The sequence below is a fragment of the Mytilus trossulus genome, unplaced genomic scaffold (genome assembly GCF_036588685.1).
Source record: "Mytilus trossulus isolate FHL-02 unplaced genomic scaffold, PNRI_Mtr1.1.1.hap1 h1tg000138l__unscaffolded, whole genome shotgun sequence".
Lineage (NCBI taxonomy): Eukaryota > Metazoa > Mollusca > Bivalvia > Mytilida > Mytilidae > Mytilus > Mytilus trossulus.
In genome coordinates, this window is record NW_026963302.1 from 53,976 (window position 1) to 79,331 (window position 25,356).

A 25,356-nucleotide genomic window follows, 5' to 3' on the forward strand; every position below is an offset into this window, starting at 1 on the left:
AAATTATAATTTGCACAGATTTTTTGTACAAGTTATCAGTGTTTTATGATCCGCTTAACACAAATTGATGATGCAAATACACAGTCTTTTTATGTCATCTACGATAGTAGAGGGGCATTATGTTTTCTGGTTTGTGCCTCCGTTCGTTCGTTCGTCCGTTCTTTCGTCCCGCTTCAGGTTAAAGTTTTTGGTCAAGGTAGTTTTTGATGAAGCTGAAGTCCAATCAACTTAAAACTTAGTACACTTGTTGCCTATGATATGATCTTTCTAATTTTAAAGTCAAATTAGGCTTTTGACCCCAATTCCACGGTCTACTGAACATAGAAATTGAAAGTGGGAGTTTCAGGTTAAAGTTTTTGGTCAAGGTAGTTTTTGATGAAGTTGAAGACTAAACAACTTTAAACTTAGTACACATGTCCCCTATGGTATGATCTTTTTAATTTAAATGCCAAATTAGATTTTTTACCAAATTTCACGGTCCATTGAATATGCAAAATGAAAGTGCAAGGGTCCAAGGACACAGTTATCGTCCTTTGGTTTTCGTTGTCTACGAATATAGTCCCTAGTGTAAACAGTGTACAACTTGCATGTTTTATTTAATACACTTTCCCAATTTATTTCTTTATATTAAATGCATGAAATATTAAGTAGGGGGATGTAATTACATGTCAAAAAAATTTGGGTGCTGAAACTTTATGTTAAGTAGTGAATTGGTCCAGTTCTAAAAGGTCAAATTTTATCACGTCTGAAGCTGTCAAACTGAATTTTACACCCCCTTAACACAGAATTGTCAATATTTTGAGTTAGAGCTGGGAGAAGTTTCTATAATCTTGATATTATTTGTCTCACTGGTAGTACACTACACTGTAAAAATATTTTTGAGAAAGAGCAGGTGCGATTTTTCAATTTGAATTTATTGTCTAAAAGAAATGCACTACGAAATAACTGTGTTCTCGGGCCTAAGAGATGGATTCCTGAAATCTAGATTCTGTACTTTGGGAACTTTCCTGAATGATTTGCTGGTTTCAATTTGTCAAACTCAATAAAAGTAAAGGATTTACATCTTTGGTTTACAGAAATTCTGTTAAAAAGTGCCATTTTGGCATCCTACCTCTATAATAAGCATTTTAAAGCAGTTTACATTTTATGCCTAAGAGGCATGCAGACATTCTATCTGACAGCTTTTTTTATCCTGATATTTGTGTTTCTATGCTTAAATCAAATTAAATTAACCATTTGTGAACTCTAAATAAAGAGAAAAGTAGATTATCACAGAAAAAAGTGCAGCATATTTTGTATTCATGGCCCTGGTTAAACGGCCTAATTGATGTATGTAAAATGTGAAGCGCTTTGTACATCAAATCTGTAGTCCATCACAAATATTTCACTAAATCTGTAAAAAAAGAATTTAACTATATTCAGTACACCTTACTCCTTTAAAGGCTACCATATGTTTTTTCCTGTATGATAGTAAGTGGTCAAAATTTATGCCTATTGAGACTAAAACTAAATGCAAGTTTTCCATCGAAAAGTGAAAAAAACAGGCCGTCAGACCATATTGTCTTTCAAAAATTTTAAATGCAAGAGTCCTTTTGCATTTAGACTTCTTGTGTCATAACACCTTAGCATAGAAATGTACAAAAAGTAACACATTTTCACTTTTGATAGCTTCTGTGTGCATTTTTATATGTCAATATGGACTACCGCCTAAATTGACTCTAAATAATTCTCAGTACTACATGCTCCAAGACCATTTTATACTCATGTGGTATACTTTTTGTAACTTTTCTATACATTTAAAGTACATTTAATATATATGAAAGAATAATTAAAGCTTAAAAAACTTCAAAAACTTCAAATTGGCTGAGAAAAATGCATATTTATATAAGGCTTCCCTGCATTGGAAAATCTCTATTTTCAGGCATAGGCGCATATAAATTTGACTTTGGAATAAATACAATACATCTGATAAATAAAATGAGTATGCAGATGCTTTTAATACTTAATATCTAATATTCAAGAGCATTTAAAAAGCAAATTTTTGCAAAATTTTAAGTTTTTAGGCCAAAATCTTGACAGTTGAAGATATTTAATTTATACATCAAAAATAAACATCCAAATGTCAATACTAAAATGACCATAGTTTCTGTTATATATGACATATGGCCATGAAACTTGGCAAAATATCTCATTAATGCCTAAGCTTAGGTTATGCAAAGTTTTATAAAGATTGGTCAAGTCTTTCTGTCCTATTAGGTCCAAGGACACAGTTATCGTCCTTTGGTTTTCGTTGTCTACGAATATAGTCCCTAGTGTAAACAGTGTATAACTTGCATGTTTTATTTAATACACTTTCCCAATTTATTAGGGCCCCGCCGAAAAGGCGGGTCGCCCTATAGTGATCAGTCTGTCCGTCCGTCCGTCCGTCCGTCTGTCCGTCCGTCTGTCCGTCCGTCTGTCCGTCCGTCCGTAACACTTTCGTGTCCGCTCCATATCTAGAGAACCATAATGATTTCATACTTTATACTTTACATGTATATTAACCACCACCAGAGGGTGTGTCATGATGTATGTACAACTTCCTAGGTCAAAGGTCAAGGTCAAAAACTTTGGTTTCAGTTGACAACCCTGTGTTCTTTGGTGAAGATCGTGTCCGCTCCATATCTAGATAACCGTTATGATTTTATACTTAATACTTTACATGATTATTAACCAACACCCAAGGGTGTGTCATGATGTATGTACAACTTCCTAGGTCAAAGGTCAAGGTCAAAACCTTTGGTTTCAGTTGACAACCCCGTGTCCTGTGGTGAAGATCGTGTCCGCTCCATATCTAGATAACCGTTATGATTTCAAAGTTTATACTTGTCATCCATTTTAACCACCACCAGAGGGCGTGTCATGATGTATGTACAACTTCCTAGGTCAAAGGTCAACGTCAAAAAAACTTTGGTTTCAGTTGACAACCCTGTGTTCTGTTGTGAAGATTGTGTCCGCTCTATATCTTGAGAACCATTATGATTTCAAATATTATACTTGACATCCATTTTAACCAACACCAGAGGGTGTGTCATGATGTATGTACCACTTCCTAGGTCAAAGGTCTGTCTGTCTGTTGGTCTGTCCATCGCTAACAAATTTGATCCACACTATATTTTGAGAGGACAGCTGTTATTATTTCATACTTTATACCTGACAAACATTTTCAACTTAACATATATATTAAATGTGTCATAATGTATGCATCCTAGGTCAAAGGTCAGTCCGTTGGTCTGTCCATCCGTTCGTTGTTCTTAACAAATTGTGTCCGCTTTACCTCTCGAGAACCGTTAATATTTCATACTTTATACTTGGTGGGTCATAATATATTGAAGGCATAATTCTAAAAATATGTGACAAATATCAATTGGGCAGCATCTTTAAACATTGTTCAAACATCAATCCATATATCCAGAAGTCACCTTAGAGTAGTCAACAATGAGTTCACATCATGCAGTCATATCACTATTATACTATGAAAGTAAGTTGAGAATATTTATCAGTTTTAACTTAAAATCTTAGATTAAAATCACATGTGAGACTATGTAATAACTTCCAAATAATGCTTCATATCAGATTATCCATACAACTTATATACCCCACATTATTGACAGCGGGGCCCAAAGAGATGGCTCCCATCTCAATGAAATCTAGTTTCTTTATATTAAATGCATGAAATATTAAGTAGGGGGATGTTATTACATGTCAAAAAAATTTGGGTGCTGAAACTTTATATTAAGTAGTGAATTGGTCCTGTTCTAAAAGGTCAAATTTTATCACGTCTGAAGCTGTCAAACTGAATTTTACACCCCCTTAACACAGAATTGTCAATATTTTGAGTTAGAGCTGGGAGAAGTTTCTATAATTTTGATATTATTTGTCTCACTGGTAGTACAATGTAGTACACTACACTGTAAAAATATTTTTGAGAAAGAGCAGGTGCGATTTTTTTAATTTGAATTTATTGTCTAAAAGAAATGCACTACGAAATAACTGTGTTCTCGGGCCTAAGAGGGGCATCCGTGTACTTTGGACACATTCTTGTTTTCACATATTTCTATCATATTTCCACAACTGTATGATAATGTCTAATACTGAGCATTGATACAAGAAATATTATAATGACACGCAAAGATATTTCATGTGTATGATTTTGGTATAAGAGAAAATTAAATTGATTTTAAACCTTTCAGGTTTTATGACAAGGAGAATAGCATTTTATGTTAGGTTGAAGTATATAAATTTAAATATAAGACATTCAACTAATACATTTAAGAAAATAAACTTTTATCAGCTGGTGCAAGAAGGTATGTGTCAAAAAGTTTATGACTTGAACAAAAAACCTGTACAAATTATAACTGTACCCAACATATACATGACATTAAGATAAACAAGGTACTTATTTGAAAGTCAAAATATGTCATTTTAACTAAAATCAATATTTTTCAAAAAATTATTACCCAGTTAATATCTGAGCAATTTTTATAAAAAAGACACCCTAAGATGCAGAAATAAATGAAGTTTTATTGTTTATTTGGCCTTGATATTATCCATTCTAATTTTAGTTTTCCCACCAGGGGAACACAAAGAAAAATATTGAAAAGTTTGCTATGTAATCTAACCAAATTAAAATTGTGAAAATTTGCATTTGTGTTTTACCCCTTAGATAAAGAAAACGAACCTCGCCAAAATTATGGCCAAATAAACAATAAAACTTCAGACATTTCTGCATCTTTTGGTTTCAATTCTATTAAAATCGCTCATATACTTACCGTACTTCACTTGCCTATAATTTTTTTGAAAAATATCGATTATAGTTGAAATGATTAGACATTTTTTGAGTAGGAACTCACTTTTGTCCTATGACTGTTCTTAATGTAATGACAAACTAAGATTTTGATTTTATGAACTTGCCTGATGTCCAATGATACCTTTTGGTATTGCAAGTCAAATAGAACTTCTCCATAAAATAATTTCCTCCTGGTCACAGTATTTAAACTTTTGTCAGTTCCATTGTCCCATTGTAATATTACAATAGCTTCTGTGTACTCTGCAATCTGTTATAAACACTGATATAATCATAAAAAGTTGATTTCTGACCAAAATGTTTTACCATAGTTCCTATTGAAGTTTGCCTTTAAAACAATTGTTAGTTATATATTATCTTGAAATAAGTATTAATTTAAACATTGTCATTTGGCAGTTTTTATTTGTCAAACACACAAACAAACAAAAATCAACAGGAAAACTTAAAATGTTAGATAAGGAAAACAGATGTTGTGTTATTTTTCCTGAATTACAAATTTGATGTGAAAGCGGAGGCTGCAAGCGTTAAGATGAGGTAGGCAACTTTCACACTGCTAAAGTAAAGGACATTTTACAAGCTTTTGTAGAAGTTTTGCTACCTTAAAACTAATAGACTTAATGCAGATTTTACAAACTTTAGAATGAGGAGTGGAAGTTTGACAATGCTAAGATTAACATTGATTCTATAAGTATCTGGTTGATGTTGGCTAGTTTTTCCAAGCTAGAACAACTTAGATCGTAAAACATGTCAATAGAATGGAAGCATATCAATGAGGAATTGCTGATTTGTATGGTAAATATTTTCAGAGTAAATAGTAATTTAAATTGTGATTATACATCTACCTCTTTGAGAATATTTGATGTTTTTAAGTTTAATGATAGTTTTGTCCAATTTTTGTTTACCATGTGTGAGTTTTGATTTTTTTTATTGAAGGGTTCATAGTAGGGTTAATTGCATCTAGTATTGCTGTCAATTATGGAACACTGGGAGGAACAGAATCATGGCCGACAGATGAAATGAAAATCAGGTAGAATTTATAACAGAAATTTTGATTTTTTATTTACATAGGATGCAAGTATTATTTCTCTGTCGTTCACGTTTTTATACAACCATCGTCAATGTCGTACGAAGACACTTGGTTATCTGAACAATAACTTAAGTATAAGTGAATGGAAATCTGCGAAATTTAAACGCAAGGTTTATAACCATAAACGGAAGGTTTGGATTGATTTTTTAGGCTTGTGGTCCTAACAGTTTAGGAATTAGTGGCCAAAATGGGACCCAAATAAGCATTTTTCCAGTTTCCAGACAATATTTTATGGAACATTGTATGGATCTCTCTGAAATTATACCACAAGGTTCCATACCAGAAAGGGATGGTTGTGATTGCCTGTGGGGGGTTATGGGTCAATCTGTTTAGGAATTAGGGGCAAAAAAGGGGGAAATCAAGGGTGTCCTGGTTAATGGACAATTACTTTTAAGTAAAATTTGGATTACCTCCTCTAACACTGCTTTAAATTATTAAATGAGTAATTATGATTGCAAATTCCATTGGAAATATTTGAATTTTGATTTTGACCATATCTTGAGGGAAAGAATTGGGTTTTTTTTGGAAAAGGGGGGAGGAGGGTAAAAAGAAATTGTGGGGGGGGGGGGTCAAAAAAGAGGGTTGGGAGTATTTTTTTATAATTTTTTTTTTTTTGGGGGGGGGCAATTCTCAACAGTTTGGTATATTGCACAAATCAAAAGAAAGGGGGTGATAAACAAATTTAAAGAAAATTTGGGTGGGGTGTCAATTCTTCACAGCTTGGTGTATTGAACAATAGCAAAAAACTGAAAAATAAATTCAAATCATTTAACCAATTCTAAGTTCTTTGACTACAGTTATTGTGTGTCAGAAACCTATAATGTGTAAAACATTTAATTATAATCCAAATTCAAACCTGTATCAGTGGCAAATTTTGTGTCCATTTTGCCCAATAGTTCAGGGTTGGACCTCTGCAGTTGTATCCAGCTGTGCTTGGTGAAGCAATTAATTTTTTATAATATTACACTGAAAATTGAAAGAGTTTTCTGATTCCTCATGTTATAATTTTTTCTTCCAATGTACAATGTACAGAAAGAAAAATGAGTTGGATGAAAAAGATTAACTCTAACAATGTTTATTAGATTAAGAAATGTGTTTTGATTACCAATGAGACAATTATCCAAAAGTCAGAATGTAATGGAATCAAGCATATTTAGGTGCCCATGCTAAAAACTAAACGTAGACGGCTCTTCTTTTCTCCCACTTGGTCTTCTCCATCCATTTAAAAATAGCCAATAAAACTGAATTTTTCATTGAATACCAAAAATAAAGCAGTCTTCCTTTTGGTTTAGTTTTTGATGTCTTATTTTATGCTTTGTTTTTATTACAGGGGAGTGGTGAGAGGTCTTGTTCCAGGTTTAATGATTGCCTTAGCCTCTGGTATAGGGGTAGCCTTGTCTGTTTTAGGAGGTAACGCTGGGTCTTTGGTGGGTGTGGCAATCTCAGCTTCACTCCTCCCTCCAGCTGTAAATGCTGTAAGTATTTTGACTTGTCATTGGTGGGTGTGGCCATCTCAGCTTCACTCCTCCCTCCCGATGTAAATGCTGTAAGTATTCTGACTTGTCATTGGTGGGTGTGGCCAATCAGGTTCACTCCTCCCTCCCGATGTAAATGCTGTAAGTATTTTGACTTGTCATTGGTGGGTGTAGCCATCTCAGCTTCACTCCTCCCTCGGGTTGTAAATGCTGTAAGTATTTTGACTTGTCATTGGTGGGTGTGGCCATCCCAGCTTCACTCCTCCCTCCAGTTATATTACTGTAAGTATTTTGACTTGTCATTGGTGGGTGTGGCCATCTCAGCTTCACTCCTCCCTCGGGTTGTAAATGCTGTAAGTATTCTGACTTGTCATTGGTGGGTGTGGTCATCTCAGTTTCACTCCTCCCTCCAGCTGTAAATGCTGTAAGTATTCTGACTTGTCATTGGTGGGTGTGGCCATCTCAGCTTCACTTCTCCCTCCAGCTATATTGCTGTAAGTATTTTGACTTGTCATTGGTGGGTTAAGCCATCTCAGCTTCACTCCTCCCCCCAGCTGTAAATGCTGTAAGTATTTGGACTTTTCATTGGTGGGTGTGGCCATCTCAGCTTCACTCCTCCCTCCAGCTGTAAATGCTGTAAGTATTTGGACTTTTCATTGGTGGGTGTGGCCATCTCAGCTTCACTCCTCCCTCCAGCTGTAAATGCTGTAAGTATTAGGGCTTGTCACTTCTGATTCATTGGTGGATGGAGCCATCTCAGCTTCACTCCTCCCTCCAGCTGTAAATGCTGTAAGTATTAGGACTTGTCACTTCTGATTCATTGGTGGATGGAGCCATCTCAGCTTCACTCCTCCCTCCAGCTGTAAATGCTGTAAGTATTAGGACTTGTCACTTCTGATTTATTGGTGGATGGAGCCATCTCAGCTTCACTCCTCCCTCCAGCTGTCTTCAGCTGTAAATGTTGGAAGATGTTCAACTACTTGAGCTTCAAAGATATGTGTGAGTTGGGATTTCTTTTATCAGATATAAACTTCAGCTAAGTCCGGTCCTAGTTTATACATTGCATTTGGCTACATAAATCTTAAGCTCAGTAATGTTTGGATCTCTGATTATTGTGGTATTCTCATTTTCCTTAGCTCATACATTCTTAAAATGTCTGCATTCAATCAGTTTCAATGTACAAATATGTCAACAAAAATAATAATAATTGTCCCATAGATGTGGAAAATAATGTAGAAACTGACCTTTTGAAATGCATGAGTGGGTTTTCCAAATAGACTAAAATGTCCCTATCTGATAAGAAGTTATGGTCAGTATTAATGCAGGAGTGGATCAATGACATTTCTTCAAATCTGTTCTAACAGAGATTAAAATTTTCTCATAAGTCTGAATAATGTCAAATATAACTGAAATCTAAAAAGTTGAATATATCATTAATGCAATTTTTATGCAGTCCTTTAACGTATTATTCAATCAAAATGTATAATATTTTATGACACTAATATAAGTAAAAAATTACACATAAAGATATCTAGTTTCATGACATTCACATCTATGAAGTCAAAATTTTCTATTAAAATATTGCTTTGATTTGAAGATTTTTTGGGCTATTGGTTAAATGTTAGTGATCCCATGTAAACAAACTTAATTTTGTAGGCCAGATTTGTTTACCTGCACGAACCAATCACAGTAAAGAAGGGTTGATAGTTGTTGTATCATTAAGGGTAGATATTTGTTGTATCATTTATGGTTGATAGATGTTGTATCAATTATGGTTGATAGTTGTTGTGTCATTAAGGGTGGATCTTTGTTGTATCATTTATGATTGATCTTTGTTGTATCATGTAGGGTTGATCTTTGTTGTATCATGTAGGGTTGATAGTTGTTGTATCATGTAGGGTTGATAGTTGTTGTATCCTGTAGGGTTGATAGTTGTTGTATCATTTATGATTGATCTTTGTTGTATCATGTAGGGTTGGTAGTTGTTGTATCATGTAGGGTTGGTAGTTGTTGTATCATGTAGGGTTGATAGTTGTTGTATCATGTAGGGTTGATAGTTGTTGTATCATGTAGGGTTGATAGTTGTTGTATCATGTAGGGTTGATAGTTGTTGTATCATGTAGGGTTGATAGTTGTTGTATCATTTATGATTGATCTTTGTTGTATCATTTATGATTGATCTTTGTTGTATCATTTATGATTGATCTTTGTTGTATCATTTATGATTGATCTTTGTTGTATCATTTATGATTGATCTTTGTTGTATCATGTAGGGTTGATAGTTGTTGTATCCTGTAGGGTTGATAGTTGTTGTATCATTTATGATTGATCTTTGTTGTATCATGTAGGTTTGATAGTTGTTGTATCATTTATGATTGATCTTTGTTGTATCATTTATGATTGATCTTTGTTGTATCATGTAGGGTTGGTAGTTGTTGTATCATGTAGGGTTGATAGTTGTTGTATCATTTATGATTGATCTTTGTTGTATCATTTATGATTGATCTTTGTTGTATCATGTAGGGTTGGTAGTTGTTGTATCATGTAGGGTTGATAGTTGTTGTATCATTTATGATTGATCTTTGTTGTATCATGTAGGGTTGATAGTTGTTGTATCATGTAGGGTTGATAGTTGTTGTATCATTTATGATTGATCTTTGTTGTATCATGTAGGTTTGATAGTTGTTGTATCATTTATGATTGATCTTTGTTGTATCATTTATGATTGATCTTTGTTGTATCATGTAGGGTTGGTAGTTGTTGTATCATGTAGGGTTGATAGTTGTTGTATCATTTATGATTGATCTTTGTTGTATCATTTATGATTGATCTTTGTTGTATCATGTAGGGTTGGTAGTTGTTGTATCATGTAGGGTTGATAGTTGTTGTATCATGTAGGGTTGATAGTTGTTGTATCATGTAGGGTTGGTAGTTGTTGTATCATGTAGGGTTGGTAGTTGTTGTATCATGTAGGGTTGATAGTTGTTGTATCATGTAGGGTTGATAGTTGTTGTATCCTGTAGGGTTGATAGTTGTTGTATCATGTAGGTTTGATAGTTGTTGTATCCTGTAGGGTTGATAGTTGTTGTATCATGTAGGGTTGATAGTTGTTGTATCCTGTAGGGTTGATAGTTGTTGTATCATTTATGATTGATCTTTGTTGTATCATGTAGGTTTGATAGTTGTTGTATCCTGTAGGGTTGATAGTTGTTGTATCATTTATGATTGATCTTTGTTGTATCATTTATGATTGATCTTTGTTGTATCATTTATGATTGATCTTTGTTGTATCATGTAGGTTTGATAGTTGTTGTATCCTGTAGGGTTGATAGTTGTTGTATCATTTATGATTGATCTTTGTTGTATCCTGTAGGGTTGATAGTTGTTGTATCATTTATGATTGATCTTTGTTGTATCATGTAGGGTTGATAGTTGTTGTATCATTTATGATTGATCTTTGTTGTATCATGTAGGTTTGATAGTTGTTGTATCCTGTAGGGTTGATAGTTGTTGTATCATGTAGGGTTGATAGTTGTTGTATCCTGTAGGGTTGATAGTTGTTGTATCATTTATGATTGATCTTTGTTGTATCATGTAGGGTTGATAGTTGTTGTATCATGTAGGGTTGGTAGTTGTTGTATCCTGTAGGGTTGATAGTTGTTGTATCATGTAGGGTTGATAGTTGTTGTATCATTTATGATTGATCTTTATTGTATCATGTAGGGTTGATAGTTGTTGTATCATGTAGGGTTGATAGTTGTTGTATCATTTATGATTGATCTTTGTTGTATCATGTAGGGTTGATAGTTGTTGTATCATGTAGGGTTGGTAGTTGTTGTATCATTTATGATTGATCTTTGTTGTATCATGTAGGGTTGATAGTTGTTGTATCATTTATGATTGATCTTTGTTGTATCATGTAGGGTTGGTAGTTGTTGTATCATGTAGGGTTGATAGTTGTTGTAACATGTAGGTTTGATAGTTGTTGTATCATTTATGATTGATCTTTGTTGTATCATGTAGGTTTTATATTTGTTGTATCATGTAGGGTTGATAGTTGTTGTATCATTTATGATTGATCTTTGTTGTATCATGTAGGGTTGATAGTTGTTGTATCCTGTAGGGTTGATAGTTGTTGTATCATTTATGATTGATCTTTGTTGTATCATGTAGGGTTGATCTTTGTTGTATCATGTAGGGTTGATAGTTGTTGTATCATGTAGGGTTGATAGTTGTTGTATCATGTAGGGTTGATAGTTGTTGTATCATGTAGGTTTGATAGTTGTTGTATCATTTATGATTGATCTTTGTTGTATCATGTAGGGTTGATAGTTGTTGTATCCTGTAGGGTTGGTAGTTGTTGTATCATGTAGGGTTGATAGTTGTTGTATCATGTAGGTTTGATAGATGTTGTATCATTTATGATTGATCTTTGTTGTATCATGTAGGGTTGATAGTTGTTGTATCATGTAGGGTTGATAGTTGTTGTATCATGTAGGGTTGATAGTTGTTGTATCATGTAGGGTTGATAGTTGTTGTATCATGTAGGTTTGATAGATGTTGTATCATTTATGATTGATCTTTGTTGTATCATGTAGGGTTGATAGTTGTTGTATCATGTAGGGTTGATAGTTGTTGTATCATTTATGATTGATCTTTGTTGTATCATTTATGATTGATCTTTGTTGTATCATGTAGGGTTGATAGTTGTTGTATCATGTAGGGTTGATAGTTGTTGTATCATTTATGATTGATCTTTGTTGTATCATTTATGATTGATCTTTGTTGTATCATGTAGGGTTGATAGTTGTTGTATCCTGTAGGGTTGATAGTTGTTGTATCATTTATGATTGATCTTTGTTGTATCATGTATGGTTGATAGTTGTTGTATCCTGTAGGGTTGATAGTTGTTGTATCATTTATGATTGATCTTTGTTGTATCATTTATGATTGATCTTTGTTGTATCATGTAGGGTTGGTAGTTGTTGTATCATGTAGGGTTGATAGTTGTTGTAACATGTAGGTTTGATAGTTGTTGTATCATTTATGATTGATCTTTGTTGTATCATGTAGGTTTTATATTTGTTGTATCATGTAGGGTTGATAGTTGTTGTATCATGTAGGGTTGATAGTTGTTGTATCCTGTAGGGTTGATAGTTGTTGTATCATGTAGGGTTGATAGTTGTTGTATCATTTATGATTGATCTTTGTTGTATCATGTAGGGTTGATAGTTGTTGTATCATGTAGGGTTGATAGTTGTTGTATCATGTAGGGTTGATAGTTGTTGTATCATGTAGGTTTGATAGATGTTGTATCATTTATGATTGATCTTTGTTGTATCATGTAGGGTTGATAGTTGTTGTATCATGTAGGGTTGATAGTTGTTGTATCATTTATGATTGATCTTTGTTGTATCATGTAGGGTTGATAGTTGTTGTATCATTTATGATTGATCTTTGTTGTATCATTTATGATTGATCTTTGTTGTATCATGTAGGGTTGATAGTTGTTGTATCCTGTAGGGTTGATAGTTGTTGTATCATTTATGATTGATCTTTGTTGTATCATGTATGGTTGATAGTTGTTGTATCCTGTAGGGTTGATAGTTGTTGTATCATTTATGATTGATCTTTGTTGTATCATTTATGATTGATCTTTGTTGTATCATGTAGGGTTGGTAGTTGTTGTATCATGTAGGGTTGATAGTTGTTGTATCCTGTAGGGTTGATAGTTGTTGTATCATTTATGATTGATCTTTGTTGTATCATTTATGATTGATCTTTGTTGTATCATGTAGGGTTGGTAGTTGTTGTATCATTTATGATTGATCTTTGTTGTATCATTTATGATTGATCTTTGTTGTATCATGTAGGGTTGGTAGTTGTTGTATCCTGTAGGGTTGATAGTTGTTGTATCATGTAGGGTTGATAGTTGTTGTATCATGTAGGGTTGATCTTTGTTGTATCCTGTAGGGTTGATAGTTGTTGTATCATTTATGATTGATCTTTGTTGTATCATTTATGATTGATCTTTGTTGCAGCATTTTTTAATGATCTTTTATGTATCATGTAGGGTTGATTGGTGTTGTATTATTTAGGGTTGAGATTTGTTGTATATAACATGTATCATGTAGGGTTGACATTTGTTGTATATAACATGTATCATGTAGGGTTGACGTTTGTTGTAAAATGCATTGTGGATGTCCTTTGTCCATGTACCATGTAGGTATATTATTTGTTGAATCAGGACTAAATTTCTACAAATCTTATCAACAACTTAATTAGAAAATTCAAATCTCTGTGTAAAAAGATTTGTAAAAACATAACTTGTGCAGTTTGTGATGGACATGTTGAATTGAAGAAGTTTCTGAAGAAAGAAATATCTATAATCAACAATTTCAAGTCTTCATTTGAAATTGCCATAGCCTGTCCCTGGCTTTTCTAAATATGAGAGTCAGATTTATATATTAGATATAGGCAGATGTGGTGGGAGTGCCAATGAGACAACTCTCCGTCCAAATAACAGTTTATAAAAGCAAACCATTATAGGTCAATGTACGTCCTTCAACACAGAGCTTTGGCTCACACTGAACAAAAAGCTATACAGGGCCCTAAAATTACTAGTGTTAAACCATTCAAACAGGAAACTTGTTTTGCAGAGGTGTATTTTATACTTTCAGGGTATGTTGTGGGCACATTCCATTGTAACTGTGATTAAACCATTAGAACTAGTCCCTCAAATATTCATCGAAAACCAGGTAAGTAAGACTTTAATAAACAAAATGAGATAGTAAAGTTTTTTAATTATTCTTTGTTTTTTAAAATTTAAGAAATAATTGATGCAAGCTATACTTTATTGTTGTTTTAACATGAGTAGGTATTATATTTTTGACGATTTTTGCTCGAGAGATTGTTGCATTTTAAAAGTAGAAGTTACTATTTAATACATTCAATAAAATCTTTTTTTTTTCTCATTTTAGAATACATCCATGAATGCAACTGTTAATATGACTGTAAAAACATCAGATTCTCTAATATGTCCTGCCTACCTCGACAATAAATATGAACCAGTCTATTACTGTGAGATGGAGATTGAGTCAATCTGCTTAGGATGTATAAGTCTCTCTCTGACCATACTTAATATCTTCTGTATTTTTATTGTAGGAATTATATTCCTCAAGGTATGTTAGTGATTTTACTTGTGATGGTCAAATTTTCCATTTACAAAATGATTTTCTAAATTGACGAATTTATTTCTGATCAATTTTATCACTTCATCTGTGACTAAATTCTATTGAAAGTTGTCAGGTGTATTTAATTTGCTATAATTTTTTTAAATATCAAATTTTGATGTGCATTACTCATGTGAATAAAAGGTAAAAAGTACAAATTAGAATGTAGCGAGTTTACATTTGTGCTGTTGATTTTATCACCTTACAATTATTTAAAAAAAATACTTGTTTTATAACTGAGAAGATCAGGCGATTCCAAGAATATTGGTTTACAGATTCCTGGTTTTTACTTCTGACAGCAAAACCATTACTATATTCAATATTGTGAAATTACAAGATTACAATTTCTCAGGGATTTTGGAGTTCATTTAAGAATTGAATGGTTTTTTTTTGTAACTTTATTGGGGTGTAAAAATGTTCACTGAAGTACATTTTGTATATACATTCTAAAAATGTGCACACAGTCAACGCTTTTACAACCCAATAAAGTTACAAAAAGAAGCATTCAATACTTATAATTACATTTTTTAGTTATGATCATGAAAACACGAATTTTATAATTTTATTTTATTCACCTATGCACTTTATTGTGGGACTAAATCTTATCATGAAAGAAAAGTTTTATTGAGTAATGCAATTGCTTAAGGAACAACATGTGATGTGCAGTTAGCTAATCAGAATAAAGTATCATAATTATAATGTAATTATTCATTAATACAGAATAATTGAAGACAATTAGACAGATGCAATAATAGCAAAATTCAGGCATCAAAATTTGAGAGTTATGTCCCTTTGAACATCTAAATGTACTAAACTGTAGATGTATAAAAAACCATAATCAAGAAACACCAATATTAAGGGAATAGACCAATTATATAAAAAAAAAAAAAGGCAAAATCTTTATATTTATAGAACTAAAAATGTATCTTGTACTTTTGTATATTTTCAGAATTGTTAACCTTTATTTTGTGTTAAATTAGATAAACTGGTCACATTAAAACTACAACAAATCAAATGTTTTTTTATTCAGTGCTGTCCACTGTCCAGTGAGGTTGATCATTTTACTTTCAACAGAGTTCAAACTTATCAGACAAAATTATATTACCGTAATTAACTGTATTTTTACAGATAAAAGAAGTGGCACCCCAGACTTCAGTATCTGATGAAGCCAGGGGTTTTTGGAAAGATGACATCAAGGTACTTTTTATTCAGTTATTACTTTAAATTGATAAAATTTTATAGATGCTCCATATGACTGCACACAAAATACATTTCTGAATGGAAGAGATTCCTTACATTTTGTGGGATACTAAGTTTTGTGGATTTCTAGGGTACAATTAAAAGCAAATTTGATTGTTAATCAAAGCAGACATTTTATGAAGGATTGAATACAGACTTTTAGCAAAACCGTGAATCAAAAAAACTAAAAACAACAAACAAATTACTTTTGCTCAATTAATGATATTTTGTTATAAGAAAAATAAATTAATTCACAGTTGTAGGGTTTTGTGGATTTGTTTATTTTCGTGGGTAACAATTTTCATGGATGGAAGAAAACTTGCAATTTTAATTTCTTTCTTTTGCCAATCTCTGCACAGAAAGCCAATAGAAAATTTGTAATTTGTGTTTCACCTGTATTCATAAGACCCACGAAAATTAATATCCAGCTAATAATAATGAAACCACAGTATTAACTTGAAGAAAGTATTAAAATTAAACTTAGCAAGACTTGACAATTGGAATTTCAGACTTTTGAGATTGAAGTCAGATTTATTTGTCAGATTTAGTATATCATTAACAAGAGTGAGATCAAAATTTAAAAAAATGTGAAGATTTTTGTATGCCCCAAATATGAAATACCAAAAGAGTTGCAAACAATTTTAAATAAATAAATTTGTTGTATTTACCGTCTTCTGATTGGTTAAAATTATTAGTTTTATTTTCAATGTTGTCAATTTTTATGGCGACACGCCCACTCTGACGTTGTATATTCATACGCCAACTTGTGTGTACGTTGTTATTGTTAATATAAATGATATAAAAAGTTCTTTGAGCCTTATTTTTGATGGAAATTTATTTATAATGAATGGCAATAATTTATTTTGATTTTATTGAACCATAAAACTAATTTTTGACTCTTCACATTTTACATAATCCGCTTGGCGGATTATTCAATGTGAAGAGTCAAAAATTAGTTTTATGGTTCAATAAATTCAAAATAAATAATAGCCATTCATTAAATATATTTGGACAGATATCTTGTTATGTTTGGAGATTTGTGTTTGACATTATTAATAATTTTGATCAAATGTTGATAAAAAAAACAAACACATTTGTTTAAATGATATATATTTTAGATTGCCAGAGATTCATATGTGACTCTGAAAGGGAAACAGTCTCTGAATTTTGGCGCTGAAGCAAAGAAACTCCTAGAAGAATTGAGGGTAGGAATAGTTATTGTCTACACTGAAATGTTGATACTAGTTTCAAGTCACATTCTTTACAGCTTAATTTTGGGTGCATTGAAAAGTCATTTCCAAAGAAAAGTGCTTTAAGATAGGCCATTGATGATTTGTTTTCTGAGGAAATGGCAATTATATGTCTCCTTTCAAATTTGAATATAAGACTCTATCCCCTCATTCATACTCCTGTGACTGAATGACAGAAAAGGAAAAAATGACAAAATAGGAAAAAATGACATAATAGGAAAAACAGTACTATATTTTAAGAATTTAGAATTAAACTGTTGCAAATATCTGTTTTACAGACTCTGCTCTATATTGCAAGTATAATGCATTTGCTACCATGGAATTCTAAACTGACAGAGGCAAATCTTAAAATGTTATTCCTTAAATTTCAGGATCTGATTGGACATTATTCAATGACATCATAGTAGCTGGTTGATTAACTTCTTAATGGGAACTACTCCCTGGCAAGGGAAGTACACTACAATTTCCTCAACAGAGAGAATTCACTGAAATTTTAAGATTTGATAATAAGGAACACCACATAGATAAGCAAGTAACATTTAAAAATTCTACAATGCTTTTTTTTTCAGAAGAAGCAAGGAGTTGAAAGTGAAGGAACTGCTCAACGTCTTAGAAGTATCATTGAGGTTGGTATCCTTTCACACATATAACAGCAGTAGCAGGTCCAGAATGTAAAGCAGGTTTTTTGTGATGTCATTGACTTTTTTCTTGTTATGCCAGTCATAATCCCGCTATCATTTACCCCCAAGATTGGTTCAGATTTTGCCCATTTTTGCACACCACAAAAGGCTGGTTAGGATTGAAGTTATGACTCAATCTGTTATGAAATTAGGGGCAAAAAAAGGGGGAAACAAGGGTTTCCTGGTTAATGGACAATTACTTTAGCTTTGTTTCATTATGTTGGTACTCTTTGCTATTTTTTTTACTAGTTCTAGTATGAAATATTTTAAACTGTTTCTAGAATTATCAAATACTGTGATTTAAATACATATAATAATTAAGAAATTATGATTGTCTTGAGATCATTTGCTGTAAATTTATTTTTATATGACCTCAAAATTTTAGCGATCGTATATTAGTATCATGGCAGCGGCATTTTCGTCGTCCTCAGCGTTGTGTGAAGACGAATGGTTTCCGGATAATACCTTTAGTACATGTATAAGTAAATAGAAATCAATTAAATTTTAACACAATGTTTATAACCACAAAAGGAAGCTAGGGATTGATTTTGGGGGGTTATGGTTCCTAAGGTTTAGGAATAAGGGGCCCAAAGTGCCCAAAACGCATTTATCTAGAGTCAGGACAAGTTGTGTATAAGTATTTCAACTGTTCTGAAATTGTACCACTATGTTTAATACCATAAGTAGAAGGTTGGCATATATTTTAAGGGTTATAGGTCAATTTTTCTCATTTCAGATTTAAGAAATAAAATGAAAATTTCTTCAAACATTTTTTTGAGAGGATTTATATTCAAAAGCATAGTGAATTGCTCAAAGGCAAACAAATTTTTAAAGTTCATTAGACCACATTCATTCTGTGTCAGGGCTGACCTCTGCAGTTGTATTAAGCTGCACCCTGCGGAGCATCTGGTTAAAAGTTACAATTAATTAATATTAATTTTAACCATGAGTTGACTGTATATCATTTTTGTCGAGCCTTCGACTTTAGTTGAAAAAGCGAGACTAAGCCATCCTACATTCCGTCGTTGTCGGCGGCGTCCACAAATAATCACTCTGTGGTTAAAGTTTTTGAAAGTTTATTAACTTTCTTAAACCATACTGGATTTCTACCAGACATGGACAGAAGCTTGTTTATGATCATAAGATAATATCCAGAAGTAAATTTTGTGAAAATAAAATTCCATTTTTTCCGTATTTTACTTATAAATGGACTTAGTTTTTCTGTGGGAAAACATTACATTCACTCTGTCATGTCTGTGGATAAAGTTTTTAAAATTTTAATAACTTTCTTACACTATTTTTGATTTGTTCCAAACTTGGACAGAAGCTTGTTTGTGATCAAAAGCTAGTATCTAGAAGGAAATTTTGTGAATATTTTGTACCTGTGTATCTGTATTTTGCTTATAAATGAACTTAGTTATTCTTCCAGTTAACATTACATCCATATAGTTAATATTTTTAAAACATTTATTAGATTCATAAGCTACATGGATTTTTTCAAAACTTGGACAGAAGCTTCTTACAATCAAAAGATAGTATCAAGTGGAATATTTTTATTGATTTTTTCCCTCATTTTTGTTGAGCCTGCAATTTACAGCAAAAGTAGGTGAGACGTTGGGTTCCGCGGAACTCTTCCTAATTTTATAATTTAATATTTTTTTATGTATTTAAATGAGTAGTTATTGTTGCAAACTCCATCAGAAATTTGAATTGAGATTATTTTTGTGAAATAAGGGAAATTGGTTGGTGAGAAAAAAAATTGAAGGGGGGATACAATTTTTCTCATTTCAGATTTCAGAAATTAAAAAGAAAATTTCTTCAAATAATTGTTTTGAGCAATAAATATTCAACAGCATAGTGTATTGCTCAAAAGCAAACAAAAATTGTTAAATTCATTAGACCACATTCATTCTGTGTCGGAAACCTATGCTGTGTCAACTTTTTAATAACAATCCAAAGTCAGAGCTGTTTCAAGCTTGAATGTAGTGTCCATACATGCCCCAACTGTTCAGGGTCAACCTCTGCTGTCATTTAAAGCTGCCCCCTGTGGAGCATCTAGTTTTATATGCTTACCTTTTATCAAAGTAGTTATGAGATTAACTTTGCAGATAAAGTTACTTTAGTACACATCCATGATCCTTATGTCATGTCAAATTAGCCAGTTATATATATATTATACTGTGTGCATATCTATCATACATAAAACTTTGAAACAATGGGAAATAGATGAATTTTCTGAACCCTGCTGAAATTACCAGTTTCTTTGATAGTGGATCAGTCTGAAAGTTTACTAAACAGCTGAAAATGACTTAATGATAAAAAAAGTCAGTCTTTTAAGAGCTATTCAGATAAAAATGACTGTTGCAGACTAAAATTATTCCATAGGTAGAAAAGCTTTAGTATTTCAAAAATTCTATGTTTTGTAAACAGTTTATTTGTATCAATGACCATATCAATGATAACTCATGTATACACAGAAGTACAAATGATTTACAATGTATTTTATTTATTTTAGGATGTAGAACAAGATAGTGGAGTACAATTTGTACAGAGTCGCATTCCAGGCTCAAATAGAACTAATGTAAGTTTGATAAATATAGATTCCACAACTGCAACAAGTTTATTACGATATTTCCCCACGTGAGACACACACTGAACAGCAAACGATAAAGGGCCAAAAAATTACTAGTGTAAAACCATTTTAAAGGTAAAACCAACGGTCTGATCTATATAAAAAATACATTCTTGTTTGTATATACAACTGTCTTATAAGTGAAATAAGTGAGAGGTGTAGCTAGCAATAAAACCCATATTAAAAAATAAATCAGTCAATACAAGTGCCATTTTGTTCTTACACTCATTGGTTTAAATGGTGGAATTTTACGCAACTGTTGTATAAGTTTGAGTTTTAGCTAGCTATAAAACCAGGTTTAATCCACAAATTCCGAGTCAGGAATATGACAGTTGTTATTCTATAGTTTTATGTGTTTGAGCTTTTGAATTTGCCACTTGATGAGGGATTTCCTGTTTTGAATTTTCCTCTGTGTTCAGTATTTTTGTTTTTTTACCTTTCAAAGGTTACTTTGTTGGGGATATATAATCATAAAATATATTTATTATGACTTAAAAACACTCAAAATGATTCAGCATTGTTTATATTTTTTTGGTACAAAAATCCATGTATGAACACTGATGTTATTTTGTTTCAGGCATTTTCGCGGCAATTTTCTGATGATTTGTTTACACCTGTTGATGTTTTTTCCCGAACATTTTCAAAGCGTTATCATGACACATATCATGGTCCGCCAAACAGGTCAAGTATGGGATACCGCAGACCAGTGAGAATTGGAAGTGATAATACTTGTGGAACTGTGACTTCAGCACCAATTGCAGAGAAAACAGATGAATCTTCTCCACTAATAGATGACAGCAATGCATCAAGTTCTACACGCAGTCCTGGTACTTCTTTCCTTGACAAACTAAAATCCCCTATAACAAACAGTATGTTTTTCCGAGGAAAAAGATCTAACAGTGTTGATCTTCATAAAATGGACCCTGTTTAAATAATTAGGGAACTACTTGTGATTTGTAAAAGGTGCTCAACTGAGTTGGTTGCATAATTTAAATGAAATGTTTTTTGTTTAGCCTTAAGCAGATAAGGAAATATTAGACATGTTATATATGACATGGATGACATGGATGAAATGCTTTTGGAATTAAGGTTTTAAAAAAGGCATGATATTGGATAAAAGGGGTAACAAAAGGTGAGATCTTCAGACAAAAAAAGATGGGGGAGGGGGAGGGGGAAGTGAGGGAAAATAGTCAAAAATGCTTGAGCACCCTTGTTTTACTTCTACAAACAATATCATGAAATGTATTTATGTTATTCACAGGTATTGCGTGTTAAGTATAGTACATCTATGTTGATAAAACCATGCTCACATGTTAAATATGATTTTTCGGTTTATCACAATTAACAAGCCTCATTGATCAACATCTGAATTTTATGAGTAGTTTTGTTATATTTACTATTATTATGTAGCATGTAGATTGCATAGTTCTGTAGAATCAGAGATGTTAAACACAATGAACAGCATTTTTAGTCAAAAGTATTAACTTGTTGGAACATCCAAATATGCACATTTAGTTTAAATGGACATGTGTGTAAATTCGTCAAAACATAATAGAATTTAGAATGGATAATTCCATTATTGATACATTTTTAAAGGATGAGGAATAGAAGTGCTTAGAAAAACTAAATGTTAGTCCTTTTTTTATGACTCTTTTTGGCTGAGATGTCAAGAAGGATTTGAGGATTTTAAGCTTGATATCCTATGACATGTTTTTTTTCAATTGTCTAGTAAAGGTCTAAAACAACTCCATGTAAGAGGAATTCGGAAAATGAATTATTAGAAGATATAAAAATGTGCATGATGGCCTTCACATTCTAACAATAGCACAAAATAGTGCTGAGATAAAGGATTAATGATAAAAAATATCAATAGAATGGAATCTATTTCAAAATAAATGAATTTAAACAATATCTCAAAAAGCATACATAGAATTTTTGGTCTACTTTAGACAATAAAGCAATGTAGATTGCTCTCTTATAGTTTCATCTGATTTGCCATCTATTTATTAAAAAATCCTAAAGGAGTAGGTCCAGTAAGGACTCATTTTGGCCTGAAATTTCAGTTTCATCTGACGAAAGATTTTGACCACTTTTTAAACATATAAGTGCCTATTTCACTTGATTCAATTAGTTTTTTGTGAAAGATTTTAACTGATTTAGGCATTAAAAACGATCCGATACAAGCTCAAATATGAAAAATCTCTAAAATATGCCAAAAACGTCACTTTTCAGATGGTTTTCGTCAAAAATGAAAGTGGCCACATCCGTGTTCATCCACAACCTTTATATATGTTATTTATTATCATAAAATACAACTTACATTTCAATATTAAGGATGAACACGAATGCGGCCACTTTCGTTTTACACGGAAACCGTCTAAAATTTAACTAAAATGATAGAATTTTGAAGATTTCAGTAATTTAGCATGACTTAATGGTGCTTGCTACAACCCATTATATGTGCATTGCATTGTCAAAAACAGCCCATATTTATGTAGCAAAAGCATCCAACAGTCCAATAAATAACTAAAAGTTTACATTTTAACAATTTTCTAAAACTTATTTTTTGGGGCCAAAAAGGGGTCTTACCGGACCTACTCCTTTGACTGGATAAATGATATTAATAATATGGGCATTTTAATGGCAAACTCCTGAAGAAACTTGACCATCAACAGAACTTTTATGAAGATACAAGTGTACAAAGCTGTTTTTCAAATAATCTGTTTTATTATTATAATTGTTATGTAAATTATTAAGATTTTCCTTTTACAAATTATTTGTTTGTAAAATTTTTTTAAGATTATATTTAAAATTGTATTACATTCATCATATACACGTGCAATGAATTGTTTGTTGTATTTTTACCTTAAAATTAGAAAATTGATTAACTTTGCAAAAATGTTTTGCTATAAATGTAAAGTCAAGATCGTCTCTGACAGAAATTGAATTTGAATTTTTCTCCTAGGGAATTTGCTACAGTATTCTCAAAAGACTAGTCAAATTGTTAACCTGTCTTGCCTTTATAAACAATGAAACAATTTGATGCATTTAACTATAAATGTATCTAAATATAGATATAGAAATAGATATGGAATATACATGCATGTATATAAAGCATTTTTGAGTCTGTGGAAATTATGTGAATGAAACAGCAGAATTCATATAGCTGTTTTGATATTATAATGCACTTTGATTTTATATTAACAAACTCCAAAGCAAACTGAGCCATAATATGTGGAAAACACCTTATTTTATTGTACATTATCTATTGAAAAAAACTTGATTAAATCTATTAAAAAAAATCTTATTAAAAATTTCAGCATATCTCATCAATTTTGTTTAATTCTATAATGGTTGGAAAAATAATGATATAAATTATGATTAATAAGTGTGATTTTGATTTGTTATTGTTTAATTTATTATAATTGTATTGTTGATTTGTTGTCATTCCATGTTAAGATATTGTCTGTTATTTTAATATTTAATATTTGTATGTATGTTTGTTTTAATTTTCCACATTATTTTATTGTTATGAAAAATTCTTAAGTATTGTACAGTGAAATGTCTAGGATAGAAATTACCAGACTACAGACAGATGAAAGATTTATTTTTATAAACTATGACACAACGATTTGGACTACAACTAGGTTCATTATTATTAGCAGATAATCATATTATATAACATTTTTTTAATTATTTTTTTGGCACTGTGAACAAACATCAATGGTGATAAGTGATCAGAACATATTTTTAAAACTCCTGTCCTTGCATGTTATTAGAGATGTTGAGAATGCTGAAGTGGGTCTCATTGGGGTCTAAGTGTGACGCGAGATTGCCGATTAATTGTAAGCGTGACATGTGAAAGTTTAAATTATTGTGTCGTGAAAACGGGAAACGAGGTGTTGAGGGATCCAGGAAATGACAAAAAAATAAGAATTGCTTACATACATAGTGTTAGCAGGATACGGGAATCTGACAAAACAGTAAGCGGGATCAGAACACACACCCCCTCCCCCCAACGAAACCCCTGCTGAAGGTGGCATTAACACCAACTACTACAATGAATCAACCAACCAATCATTGTTGACAGCTGATTTAAGCCATAATTTGATTTTTTTTTATTTTACATTAAAAGCCAGGACACATTTTTTTTTTATAATTTATAAGCATAAAAAAAATACAATTGTCTTTTTAAAAAACAACGATTTTTACTAAAAACAATAATAAAGACAAAATTTAGGTCAAGTTATATAATGACGAATGAGCTTTTATATAGTTCAGGAGGTATGGTCCTGAATAGATTTTAAAATTGTACTTCATGTAATTTTTGTGTAAAATTCAATGAACTGTTTAATGAATGCTTTTCAAATTTTGATATATTTTAAGATTCGAGAATTAGACACATAATGTGACAGGTCAAACAAGCCTGAAAGTGCCTTAACAATACATAAAACCCGGTTTACTGTCACATTTATACACAATACTTATACGTCCTTAACTTATAAAGCTGTCAAACATATTTTTTTCAGGTTTTTACCATCATCTAAATAGAAAAAAATGTAGTATAGGTGCTTGAAATTAAACTGACATGGTTAATTTTTTTTTAAGTTTCTCAACAAGTAATAAAAGCAACATAACCAATACCAAAATTGTTGATAATGATAGTTTTTGTCTTATATAGGATTGAAATATTTGCTGCTGAATATTTAAAAAACAAAACACAATCAATTAGTCTACCTCAACAGTAACTGTAAATTTAGAAATGTAAGCATGCATTTGTTTTTGTGATTTTTGAAGAATGAAAAAAAATGTGATTTTTAATTATTTTCATTTCAGAAAATGTTTGATACTACTAATGCAATCAAACGATGCATACTTAAAATTTGAAATATGTGAGTTGATTTTTTGTGAAAAT

General features: G+C 31.8%; 1 protein-coding gene across 1 annotated transcript in view; it reads left to right on the forward strand.

Annotated features, from left to right (window-relative positions):
- Window positions 1-24,635, forward strand: part of LOC134700347 (uncharacterized) — a 48,302-nt gene extending 23,667 nt beyond the window's left edge. The window contains exons 10-18 of the mRNA XM_063561704.1: window positions 5,780-5,873; window positions 7,264-7,408; window positions 14,089-14,166; window positions 14,389-14,589; window positions 15,769-15,837; window positions 16,998-17,084; window positions 17,699-17,755; window positions 20,325-20,390; window positions 21,019-24,635. Coding sequence (XP_063417774.1) covers window positions 5,780-5,873; window positions 7,264-7,408; window positions 14,089-14,166; window positions 14,389-14,589; window positions 15,769-15,837; window positions 16,998-17,084; window positions 17,699-17,755; window positions 20,325-20,390; window positions 21,019-21,372 — 1,151 coding nt within the window. The 3' untranslated portion in view covers window positions 21,373-24,635. The remainder of the gene's footprint in view (window positions 1-5,779; window positions 5,874-7,263; window positions 7,409-14,088; window positions 14,167-14,388; window positions 14,590-15,768; window positions 15,838-16,997; window positions 17,085-17,698; window positions 17,756-20,324; window positions 20,391-21,018) is intronic.
- The last annotated feature ends 721 nt before the right edge of the window (window positions 24,636-25,356 follow it).